Source organism: Clinocottus analis, unplaced genomic scaffold (assembly GCF_023055335.1).
Source record: "Clinocottus analis isolate CAN_PGR_092001 unplaced genomic scaffold, fCliAna1.0.p SCAF_18, whole genome shotgun sequence".
Classification (NCBI taxonomy): domain Eukaryota; kingdom Metazoa; phylum Chordata; class Actinopteri; order Perciformes; family Cottidae; genus Clinocottus; species Clinocottus analis.
This window is the reverse complement of record NW_027175909.1, coordinates 1,266,653-1,280,155: the sequence shown is the minus strand read 5'-3', so window position 1 is coordinate 1,280,155 and position 13,503 is coordinate 1,266,653. Positions and strand designations below refer to the sequence as shown.

Below are 13,503 nucleotides of genomic sequence, written 5' to 3'. Positions count from 1 at the left end.
GTACCGGGGTCTGGTCCCTCCTGTCGTCCTGCGTCCAGCCCGGACCGCTGAGAGAGCGAGGCCTGAGCGCCCTCCTCTAACTCTTTGAGTTGCGCAGCAGAAGAAGAGAAACGCTTCCATACATTAGCTTTTTCAAGCCAGGGAGTGCCGCTCATTTACCACCATTGAGCTTTCTGCATCGAGTCTTCATCGTTCAAGAGAGAATTGATACGTTTAGCTGTGAAATGATCAGGAGTACTGCAGCTGGGCTCGGGATGAATCCTGAGCTCTAATCTGGACACGAAGCAAAAGTCCCAACGCCACTACATGACTGTTGTTTTTCATGTCAAGAGGATTACTATAGTGACTTTTGCCTTATTATTATTTTTAGTTTTGCCACTTGCAGCAGCCACTGTGTATGGGATAGTCTCCATATGATCAATGTGAGTTAACTGGGAGTCAAGTAAATGTTTAAACATTTGAGGTCAATTTGACAGATCCAGTTTGCAGACCTGTATCTGTCCCACACCTGGAAAGCACAACGCAAAAAGCATGTATTCCTCGCTTCAAATGCATTCCAGACCTGAGCTACAGGATGCTGTTGGGGTGCACAACAGTCCAAAGAAACCAAAATTGCAAGCACTGATCGTGCCGATTGCAGGGTACGAACCAGCAGACATGTTTTGGCGGGTTTGTATTCACTTCCTTTATGCTCAGCCAACGCAGCAGGAAAACCTTCGTGAAAGCTTTGAATGATACGCTGGATGTTGAAAGTGACCAATGACAGAAGCAGAGACGTCACACACGGGCTTTTCCGTCTCCCAGCTTCCAGGCAGCGCCGCCAGAAATGCTCCCGCACGAGGATGCAGTTCAGTGCACCAGAGTCACACACACACACACACACACACACACACTGTGCACGTTGTGATCCCTGCAGCGTAGCCTTGCATCGTGTCTCAGAGGCAAGTGATTCGTGACATCACACAGTCTGTATAGCCGTCATGGACCACACCGCTTCATCTAGACCAGCTTCCCTGAACCCTCTGCCGTCGTCCTCAGTATTCTGTCCATGCTTGGCGCTGTGTCCGTTTTCAACTGTCAGATGGACTGGAGTGTGACATCACAGCAACACATACAAGAGACACTGGTCATGAAGAAAAGGAACATGAATAAACATTGACTTAGGAGTGAGCGCTCCATCATAAACCAGGCTGCACTATTCTCCCCTCTTCACATTGATTTATTTTTCTCCTTTATGACACACTGACTGATCATTCTCCTCCTCCACTCCCCCCCCCTACTCCCTACACATCCTTCTTTCCTCAACTCATCCATCAATGCTGGGAACCCACAATTATGCCAGCAGCAGCAGCTCGTTATGACAGCACCAAGTATGCTGCATTGGCTGCTTATTGACTAAATGAATAATCTTGCTTTTCTTAAAAGCAGCGTACACAATCAGTCACTGGCGTCCTCCAGCAGCTCAGCTCTGTTCATTAGACCACCGCTCCTGCTGCCTCCTATGCACGTACAAACAGCTGCAATGGCACATATTGGCAAAACATAAATATCTATTTAGTTTTATTGTGTACATAACAAGTACATGAACACATATAAAACCCAAGAAATTAGACAAAGTAAGACGGGTACAAAAGTAAACTGAGAAGAACAAAGGTTTAGTCTAAACATAGCTGAACAAGTGAGAAATAGGTCATATATAATATCTTATTGTTCCATGCCAATTCATCTGGTAAATGTGGAAGTATTTCAGTCTGAACCAAAGTGGTGGACAGACCGGCAGAAAAAACAAACAAACATGAGTAATTATTTAAGTCGAGTATTTTGACAAATATGGGATTTCAGGAATTGTTTCAGCGCAGACAGACAGACAGATGCACATTGCCATCCTTTGACTCGAGCCTCGAGCATGGTTAAAACCTGTCAATAGTCCCAAGACCCGGCTCCTTCCAGACACTCTGCTGTTCCCGCCGCCTTTTCCCGCTTCCACCGTCTCTCTGGGATTTGGCAGCCCAGCTGACTGAGCATCGAGCTCTGCAGAGGCCCAGTACCCAACTTTGTCTCAACCTCTCTCTGTCAAACATGTATCCCTGCAGACTAGAGGCCTCCAGATGGGTGGGGGGTCTTTAAGTGAGAGTGGTCAGACATCTTGTAGAAAGAAGAATCTGGGAAATAAACCCTTGTATCTGACGGCAACATGAACCCCAACACAGTGTTGTAGAGAAGCTGTGGTGAGCTCTCCAACTGTGAGAGATATAAGAGACTCTCTCTCTCTCTCTCTCTCTCTCTCTCTCTCTCTCTCTCTCTCTCTCTCTCTCTCTCTCTCTCTCTCTCTCTCTCTCTCTCTCCTGCCTTAGCCCTGTCATGTTTTTGATGAGCAGCAGATACTATAGAGTTTGGCAGCATTCAATTCCCAGTCGAAAGTGTTGACATGGGATGGAGTCAGAAAGAGGAGAGGAGAAGACAAGACACTTCAATCATGGACTGACAGGTCCACCACTGTGGATTTGTATACACACTTTCTCAGTGTGTGTGTAGGGGTGTGTGCATGCATAGACCGCTTTGGCCTGGTCTACTTAGAGACACGTGTTCATGAAGGAAACTCTCTTACCGGCCTCACCCATCTACCCCCTCACCCTTTCCTTGATGCCAGTGTGAGCGTCAGGAATCCATTGAGCCTGTAGTTGCACAGTGGAGCTGCTGGGGGAGTGGAAACAACTTCAAGGATGGCATACGAGTTTGATGCTACGCTATGATTTCAGCCAGTCTGCGCTCGAGGGGTGGGACGTAGTGAAGGGTCTTCCATTGCGACCGCCATCTAGCCAAGCTGTCTATTAGTCTAATAGTTCTGAATGAGAAAAGAATGGCTTGACAACAAAGTGAGGGGCCGATCACACCAGACGCGACTTTTAAAAACACAGCTGCTTAAAAAAGTGCCTTGTCAGCTTAACGTGCGAGGGAAAACAGCCTGCGTGCGCAACCGGGTGACATTGATGATTTGTGCAACGCCTTGCGCTTAAAATAGGAGATTGCCATAGGACAACAATTGTTTTGCTAGCAACGCGTTTTTGAGAGTTGCGTCTGGCGTGATCGGCCCCTAAGGCTACAAAAGCGTACCACAAACTGGTTATTGTAGGATTGTATTGGTGGAATTGGGGCATTCATGTCAAGGTTCAAGGATCCTTCATTGTCATTAAGCAACATATAAAAGCTCCTTTGTAACACAACATTGACATGACAACCAACCAAAAGCAGTAGTACATTTCTGAAGTGCATTTTATTTGCTACATAAGGAATATAAACGGCAACATTAAAAACAATTTTCTCTTCAGATAATATAGCCGACATCTTCACATTAAAACTGAACATGAGGAGACCCCCCTTGTCCATCAGCTCTGTCTGTTTGAGCAGCAACACCATGATGTAAACTCAGAGTCCAGCAGCGTCCTGCTCTCTGTCCTGAGGTCCACCCATCAAGTGCAGCTGGATCCAGGATGAACGTTGGATCCAGGTCTCTGTCAGACAGCCAGCGGCATGCTGGGTGGAGGAGTCTCAGGTCCTAGCCGGGTTAGCTTAGCTTCCATCTCTCCTCTCTGGGGCAGTGTGGTGGCGTTTGGTCCAGCAGGTCTGGCTGCCAGTCGGCCGTCAGCGCTGATCGCCTCAAAGTCCGCTGCACTTAAGTCAACTGCTACGCTTCCTGTTTCAGATGTTGATGAATGTATTCTGTCAGGTGCCATTCGTGATAACACAAAAAAACAAAGACAAGAATGTAGCAAAATACTAGCCGCAGTGTGCACACTTGCCGCCGTCGGCATAGCAAATACAAAGTCAGATTGTCACTGTCATGTTCCATCGTTTCCCAGTTTTAAGTCAGCTTGTTATAAACCCCGGCCAAGCATGAATACAGTAAGAGGAGGAAAAACCAAGATACCATTATTAACAGGCTGCAGGAAAAAGCACAGAGGGACTGAGCTGAAGAAAAGAATTTTCCAGTCCGATGAGCTTTCTTGGTGGTGAACAAGAGACCCCATGGGGTGGGGGGCAGGGGGGGGGGGGGTGACAGACGGGAGCAGACACTGTCCACTTGTCCACTACTCAGCATTAATCCACATGATACGTGGCTGGTCATTACTGACCGACTCAACTCCACAGCAGTGTGTGTGTGTGTGTGTGTGTGTGTGTGTGTGTGTGTGTGTGTGTGTGTGTGTGTGTGTGTGTGTGTGTGTGTGTGTGTGTGTGTGTGTGTGTGTGTGTGTGAGTGTGTGTGTGAATATTTGGTGTTTCAGTATTTGTTCCAATTAAACTGTCAACCACTATTTAGCTGGTGAGCAGTGTGATGGATCACAGTGCTTGTTTGGGAAGAGGGTTGTGATGCATGAGAATGTTCTACAGACGGTTTGATTTCAATGGATTCGAGCAGATCGTTGGAGGTTTGTGATCCAGTCAAGTTCGATTTTATCCTGCCGACTCTTCTCCAAACCAGATGATCTAAAACCTCTTCTCATGTTCCCCTCCCAGTCTCTACGGCAGACACATGCAGGCCAACCCAGAACCTCCCAAGAAGAGCAATGATAAGAGCAAGAAGATCAGCCGCAAACCGCTGGCCGCCAGGAACAAGTGAAGAGAAGACGGAGGAAGAAGATGAACACTCACTTCGCTCACATAAATTACTGCATGTGCCTTTTCTTTCTTGTTTTTATAAAATAAACATTTTGTATTTCATTTAAATGTATTAATGTTCTAAATAAGTCATTTTAAATATAGTTTGGACTTTATTCCACTGTGACAGAGGACAGATGGATGTTTTTATATGTTTATTTTCAACGCTTCTAAACTGTATTTTTTTTTTTTTGGTGCTACTTACTTCAAGTGCTTGGACATATATGTAACTATTGGAGATGGTTTCATAAGCACTCATTTGGACGCAAAGTTAGTTCAGAATGTATTATAATGTCATCCTTAAGCGGTTTATTGGCAAACGTCAGGGCATCTGTATCAAGAGGTCCTGCCCGGTGATGCTGTTGCACTGCTATGATACCAAAGGCAAACGTTTGAGTCCAGGAGCCTCTGGAGAGAGACGCTCATCAGTGTTGAGCTTCTCTCTGGGCAGCGTCCCACTGCCTCATTATTATTATGAATCATCCTTCATTAGTGATGATCCAGCATCTGGAAGTATTCAACCCTAATGCCTAACCTGATGTCCACCTGATGCAGCTGAGTCACATTCAGGTTGGGCCTCACATCTTCATTCCTACTGGAAGACATAATTTTGCTGATTCGACAGGATTCACACAGTCCCTGTTTTTTGGTCATTTACTACTTCTGCATACGTTAAGCTACAGAAACCATTCAAGTGTCAAAAGGCTCATCTTTGTAAGGATGTGAATGAACTAAACATTTAAATATTAAGCTCAGGAGAATCTCTTAATGCAAACTATTTCTTTTTTCAGCCTTAACACATTTTCTATAAGAAATGCTTTTTCAAATGTTTTACAAGCAGACTTAAAACACATTTGCAGGTTATTCTGTGTATTTTGGTAACTTCTGACAGTTGACACTCGCCCACCGTGTCTCATATTTCCTGAATAGTGAATATGACCCTCACTCTACCTTTGTCTCATCTCTTTCTTATTTCTCTCTCTCTCTCTAGTTTAGCTAAATATACTATGTATGTAAAGACACAGATGAGAAAAGAGCTGCAGGGGAGATCCTCTGGTCACAAGCCCAGTAGACATTACATAACAGCTGGCATGTGTCTCCAGGAGGAGCTGTTTCAAATACAATTATTACTATTACCTGTAAGAGAGGAAGCGGGCTCAGTTACGCTGCAATGAACTGTTTATTCCACTGACCTCCGAGACGCATACCTTCCATTCCACATTCTCTCTGTGCAGCTCTCTTTCAAAGCATTACCAAGTGTCCATCACATTTCAGCCGCTTGCAAAGCTGATAGATATATTTATATATATATATATAATCCATTTAAAATTCATTGTGCTTTTATCACAGGCCGACACGGACTGAAGGTATCGTCATGCTCGCTGTCGAGAACACTTCAAATAAAACGATCCAAAAAGATGTCTTCACTTGTTTCTTTTATTTCAGCTAGATGTACAATATAAGTAACACCAATCGTAAGATGAGTTGGTGCTACAATCCTAGTCAAGGTTTGAATAGAACTAACTTATATTAGTATTCTCCAGTTTCATCTTCAACAATACTGCTCTTATTTTCACTTTGTTCATCACACCAAACACAGTCAAATAAAGGTTTAAGTTAGGATTAGACTGGACATACAGGTTTAAGTTAGGATTAGACTGGACATACAGGTTTAAGTTAGCAGTAGACTGGACATACAGAACACACATCACCCTGAGATGAGACCGGCTCGTGGCAGAGAAACAATTTTTTATGTCATATACGCCTTTTCCGTGAAGGCTGGTCCGTGATTACACGAAACCGGTCCGTTGCGCGAAGAAGGTTGGGGACCGCTGTACAGGATAGAAAAGCTGTGCCGGGTTAAATAAAAGCGCTCTGTCAAAATTGAACGATTCTCAAGTATCCATGGGTAAAAGTCCAGGTCCTGAGACAACGGCATCTAGATCTCAAACCGCCTATTTGTGACCGCTGAACTAGATTATTCACAGCTATGTGAACACAAGTAGCACATTACACAGAGCAACTGTGTTTGAAATATTTTGAAATAATTATTATCGAAGTGGATATGAGACGCGGCTTCAAGATGTCCAGCAATATGTTTGTGAATGTGTGTCGACAAAGTCAGACAACAGCTGCTGATGTTAAGTGAACACAACGCACACATGCGGAGGGAAACCAGTAGGGAAACCAGTAGCATGCAAACATATAGTCAAAAATCATATAGCCAAAAAACAATATAAGAACCTGAAAATGGGCATAAAGGTATTTTTCTAGTTTAATCAACAGAATGAGGAGAATATTCAGGAAAGTTATGCAGCAGGTGAGGTGTTCAAAGTTCCCTGATAGAAAAGAACATTCCATGTGGTAGCCTTCGTTTAAGAGCGCCATCCATCTCTGAGAAAAAGTAATAATGGCAACTTGACTCGTCCTCTGCATTTCGATTGTACTATCAGAGTCTGAAAACGAACAGCGCCATACATCATTAGGCCAGATGAATATTGGTTAGCTTAGTGGAAGTAAAGATCAGTCGTGACCATGAAGCTCAGTCCAACCAAAGTCCCGGCTGCACTCTTTGCTGTTTTTTTCCCTCCGTGTCTTTTGGTGGATGTTGTTCCTGTTTTGTTCTCACTTCATCTCAATTCATCTCACACCTTTCCAAGGACACAATGAGTCCCAGGCTAACTTAAGCCCATTGATTTTCACAAGGTGATTTATAGGTGGCTTGTGTGTTAGGGCAGACTTGATTGTCTAAGGGGGGCTGCACGGTGCCAACTTAATGAGAGTGGTGACACAGGCAGAGAAGCAAGGGATGAGCCCTAATATACAGCAGCTGTTTTACTCAAACATTCAGAGCATTAATATAGCAGCAAACAACAATTAGCTATGTGCTTTGTTGACATAGGCGGAGCGGCCGTGTGCTTGTTAGTGCATGTGAGCGTGGCCCACTGGTTAGCTCGTGGCCGCCGCTCTGCACTGCTCTCAGACGGCTGTTACAGCTGATGTCGGTCCGTCCCTCCGGTTCCTCCTCAGGTAAACACTGTTAGCTCTGTCAACATGTTAGCTGTGGTTAGCACTGTTAGCAACATTAGCTTTGAGCTACTGGCTCAGGCATCTCCATGTTGAGAGCAGGCAATTTAAAGTCTCCTCTGCTAACCAAAGCATTTATAAAGTGTGAACTGAAAAACAAATTTAAAAAAACAGCTGTCTTCAGATTTGTATTTCAGTGTCGGCCAGGTCGATCACCTGGTGGGCAGGCGCCCCACTGGCCAAGATGAAGTTTTTAATGCAGCGGCCTGTGTTTGAATCCAGCAAATGAAGCTCTAGTGTAAGTTCAGACGGGAAGACAACCCCCTCACGCACACTCGGCCTGTAGGCCTCACGCTCATCCTGCTCCCTCACAGCAGCCCACGTTCTATAGCGGACACCATGTCAGAAGAGTCATGGACTTCATCAGCTGTTTAACAGCTGGGGGATCCACAGATTGCTGCCACTCAGGGCAAACACAGCACGACCTCAATCCCCTCAAGCGCCAAATAAAATCTGTTTTAACCCATTAATGAATCATCTAGAAAAATAAACATTAACTAGTAATTACTTTGTCTCTCCTGATTGAACTGGTCCACGTCATCTCCGTCTCTCATTTCCAGTCTTAAAGACAAAACATTTATTCTAAAATTGAGCCTCTATATTTTTCTTCCAATTTCATCCTATGATTTTTAAGGAAGAAATCTTTCTCTCTATTATTTGGAAAAATAGTATAGATATAGATATCTGTCTATATCTATATATTTAAAAAAAAATTAAATCTCTCTCTCTCTCTATGTATGTATATACATATATATATATATATATATATATATATATATATATATATATATATATATATATATATATATATATATATATATAGTAGAAAAGAAAAGATTTAAAACTTGAAATTGTAATTATATTTTTCTTATAAATGCTCACAACAAGGGTATTTTTCTACAGTTTTTGACAACATTTCCATCAGTTATGATAATATGGTACCAAAGTGCACCACATGACAAAGACCCATTTTGTAATAACTTTGAATGATAATAATTCTGGAAAAATTGAGGTCCAACAGGTGTGAATCAAACTTATGAGAAATGTTAGAATGTCCGATGTTGGGTTGATACCTCATGAACAGCTGGTGTTCTTAAACGTACAAATTGACAAAGAGACTTGTGAGTTGCAGTGTGTGTGACACAACTCAGTGTCACACATCACTCCATAAGACATATTAGATTCTGACAACTATTCACCTTCCTCTGCAGTGTCAGAGATCAAATGTGTCGGACTTATCTGCATCTTAGATATTTTTCATCAGACTCATCTCATTTAAATGTTCTTTGGTTGTTGTATGTAGACTCTTATGTGGATGCCATACCAGTGATGGCGGTGAGGTTCGTGAGGTACTGACTCTTTCAGTCAGATTTACAAACACATGAACCCAATAGAGGAGCTTAAATTATCATTCAATTAGCAGCTTGCACATTGACGACTAATTTGCCATCGCAATTCCATAATTCATACTCATTCAATATGAATAGAAGTAGGCTCTATATCCTCCTGCAGTGTATGCACGGTCTAACCTTTACTTTTATAAAAGTCCATTTGTCTATCCTTCTGGACAAAAGACTCTGTGACTTTGTTGTAAAAGTCCTCCTTCACTTCTTTCAGTTTTAAAAGTGTAGAAGAAGAGCAACGCATAAACCCGACATGTGTGCTCTCACATGCCCCCGACTTGGAGGCAGCGCTACTGTTTGCCTCAACTCATGTCAATCGGCAAGATTAAATAGGTTCTACACGTACGTGAAATACACTATCTGTTCTATGGAAAGAAAGGACGTACAACAAGACAGTGAAGGAGATATTACAGTGGTGGCAACCTATGAGAAAGAAAAAGGCATGCGCGCACACCCAGTTTGTTAATCTGAGAAGAGCCACACTGCACTTATTTATTCAAAGTGTAGACGTAAGAGATTCATAACTGCCCATGTACGTAGGGATGTACACAATTTTCAAAATAGGACTTCAAAATCAGATACACCGACTTTTAAAATTGGACAACATCTTTTAATACAAATATGTGTGTGTCTGTGTATGTGTTTGTGTATGCACGTGTATGTCTGCACAGTTGCAGATAAAGATCAGACTAATATTATTAGTATTATACTTTTTGTAGAATTACACTAGTGGTTACTGCTGGTATTATGTGTGACTCATAAAATATTGTAAAAAGATAAATAAAAAACATTCAATTTAATTTAATTCATTTTGTAAAGCCCAAAATCACCATCTACAAATTTTCCTCAGAGGGCTTTAAATCTCTACACATATGACATCCTCTGAGCCCGGATCTTACATCAGTCCAGCCCTAACTATAGACCTGAGCCAGGCCTAACTATAAACCTGAACCAGGCCTAACTATAAACCTGAGCCAGGTCTAACTATAAACCTGAGCCAGGTTTAACTATAAGCAATATCAAAGAGAAAAGTCTTCTCTTAAATGTGGTGACTGTATCTGCCCACTGGACTGAAAGTGGAAGCTGGTTCAACAGAAGAGGAGTTTGATAACTGAAGGCTGTGGGGTAGTGGGGTAATATATTACTATGAGCTCTTTAGTGAGGTAATATGGTACTGTAAGCTCTCTAGTGAGGTAATATATTACTATGAGCTCTTTAGTGAGGTAATATATTACTATGAGCGCTCTAGTGAGGTAATATATTACTATGAGCTCTTTAGTGAGGTAATATATTACTATGAGCGCTCTAGTGGGGTAATATATTACTATGAGCTCTCTAGTGGGGTAATATATTACTATGAGCTCTTTAGTGAGGTAATATGGTACTGTAAGCTCTCTAGTGGGGTAATATATTACTATGAGCTCTCTAGTGGGGTAATATGGTACTGTAAGCTCTCTAGTGGGGTAATATATTACTATGAGCTCTCTAGTGGGGTAATATGGTACTATGAGCTCTCTAGTGGGGTAATATGGTACTATGAGCTCTCTAGTGGGGTAATATGGTACTATGAGCTCTCTAGTGGGGTAATATATTACTATGAGCTCTCTAGTGGGGTAATATGGTACTATGAGCTCTCTAGTGGGGTAATATGGTACTATGTGCTCTCTAGTGGGGTAATATAGGACAATGAGCCTTAAAGATTTAAAGACTAACTCAGTTAATCTAATGAATCACTTCATTAAAATCCAGGATTTGGTTCAAGGATTCTTTTTTAGTGTTTTGATGTCATACAATATGACAACAAACATTTAAAGCTTCTCCATTAAAAAAAACTATGAATGGAAAAAAACATACCTGCTATTATGTTTGTTCCTAATCTTTTTTAGTGCTGTTTTAATAGTTTATTCTTTTGTTTTTTACTTTTACGCCAATCATCTTGCATTTTTTATCTTGTGAATCATAAATTATTTTTTAAAAGTGCTCTATGAACAAAGTTTTTCATTATTCTCATTATTATTAATTTGTAGATTTTCTGTCCCATGCCTTTTGTGCCTCCAACAAGCCGCCTCGGCCCCCACAGCAATTTATCATTGGTCGTGCTGCTATTGAGTGAAGTGCCAATGGAATGATCCTCTGTTACCTTCACAGCTCATTTTCAGGGACTTCCGATAAGTGGCCGTTTGGAAGCTTAATGAAGCCAAAGAAGACACGGTGGGTCTGATTTTAGTGGTATCAATACTACCTTTCACTGCCTCCGTACTCTCCTGATCCACAAGACAATTACTTTGGTCATCGCTGTAGATTTGGGTATGGACAGTTAGCACGTCCATACTGGTGTAAACATGTCATTTTGACTCCACACTTTCTGCAGTTGCCAGGCCTATGTGATTATTACTGCAGAACGTTGGTTACTTTCATTAACTCTTTGATAACGTAGGATTAATATCTACTGAAGCACAAGTTATTGTTGTCTGGGTAATTTAAGTCGGGCACCTCTGTGATCCTGTGCTGGACGGCCCTGCTGTGTGGAGTTTCATGTTCTCCGCGTGGCAGCGTGGGTTCTCTCCGGGTTCTCCGCCTAATGTGAATTAAAAACTCTAAATTGCATATAGGTGAGAATGGAAGTGTGAATGCTTGTCTTTCTATGTGCCAGCACTGCGGTTGTCTGGTGACCTCCCCAGGTGAACCCTACCTTCGCCCACTGTCAGCTGGGACTGGCTGAATTGTATTATGAACAATAAAGTAATCCTTGTTGCAGCAATTTGAGACAGACATAGGTTAGCTCTGATCAAGTAATCTAGTGTGGCAATATGGTACTATAATCTCTCTTGTGAGATAATAAGGTACTATGAGCTCTCTAGTGGGGTAATATGGTACTATGAGATCTCTTGTGAGATAATATGGTACTATGAGCTCTCTAGTGGGGTAATATGGTACTATGAGCTCCCTTGTGAGGAAATATGGTACTATGAGCTCTCTAGTGGAATAATATGGGAGTATGATCTCTCTGGGTTACTATGTTACGATCACCAATTAATGCTTTGTAGGTTAGGAGAAGGATTTTAAATGTTATTCTTGATTTTACAGGGAGCTAGCAGCTTTTCTTAGTTGTTAGTACACAAGCTGCAGCATTCTGGATTAACTAGAGAGGCCCAAGAAATTTACTAGAGCAGCCTGATAATAAGGAATTACAGTAATCTAGTCTAGAAGTAACAAATGAGTGAACCAATTTGTCTGCATCACTTTGAGACAAGATGTGTCTGAGTTTTGAAACGTTACGTAGGTAAAAAGGCAGTCCTTGAGATTTGTTTTATGTGGGAGTTGAAGGACAAGTCCTGCTCAAAGTTAACTCTAAGATTCCCTACGGTGGTGCTAAATACCAGGGCAATGCCATCTTTTGTTGTTGTTTTAATTTGCGGACACAATGAACTGCTTCTTGAATGCTGCACCAGTAAAAAGTGCGTGGCGAGAAAATATGACCCTGAATACACTACATTTGTATTCATTATGCCAGGCAGTAATGGGTGGGTAAGCAGAATATGTATTTAATATTTATCAATATAGCTGACGGTGGCATAACACATATTTTTTATTTTTGACATTTACTTGGGAAGGTGAATATAGTTGACAAAATCAATTAAAGCCTCGAAGCTTTTAAGTTTTTCAAGCTGTCATCATCAGTCTACAATAGATCATACGACAACAGATGTTTAGGATGACTCTTTCACTCCTGCCTCCTAAAAAGAGGCTGAACTTGTCTGATGTTAGTATTTGTAAGTTACAAATATAGTTTGGAGGAGTTTGGTGTAACTAGCTTTGCTAGCATCTTAAAACCTGCCTTTTGGCTACATTTGAATCCATGCCATGATTATCTAGACAGCTCTATTTGCAAATCAAAGAGCCACAAAAAGGCCAAGCTAATATGTTTTTTTCAATATATTTTTGGACAACAGACATTTAATTGTATTTAAGGGTATAAGTAGTAGTAGAATAACAATGTCAGATGCCAATACTTTGTAGGTTATAGAACTTTTTGCTCTATAGATGTTCTGGTCTGAAATTAAAGTAAAATAAAACTATAATAAAAGTAATATGAAAAAAATTGCAACAAAAAAAGTATACAGGTCATGTATAAAGTATCGAAACAGCTTTGCAAACTACAACAACACATGGTGTGTGTGTGTGTGTGTGTGCGTGTGTGTGTGTGTGTGTGTACGTTTTTTCGCCTGACTTCACTTGACTTTATGTGGTTAATTTGCTTTTTCGCAACCACGTTACCCCACGTTACCTAAACTGATCCGGTCACGTTCTTTGAAAACTGTTTTCATTTCCGCTATCGACCATGAAAAATTAACAA

At 41.7% G+C, this 13,503-nt stretch overlaps 1 protein-coding gene across 1 annotated transcript in view; it reads left to right on the top strand.

Annotated features, from left to right (window-relative positions):
* The window catches only part of rsu1 (Ras suppressor protein 1), a 30,883-nt gene extending 24,808 nt beyond the window's left edge, over positions 1–6,075 (top strand). Inside the window, exon 9 of the mRNA XM_068581784.1 lies at positions 4,516–6,075. Within this exon, the coding sequence (XP_068437885.1) occupies positions 4,516–4,618 (103 nt within the window). The 3' untranslated portion in view covers positions 4,619–6,075. The remainder of the gene's footprint in view (positions 1–4,515) is intronic.
* The last annotated feature ends 7,428 nt before the right edge of the window (positions 6,076–13,503 follow it).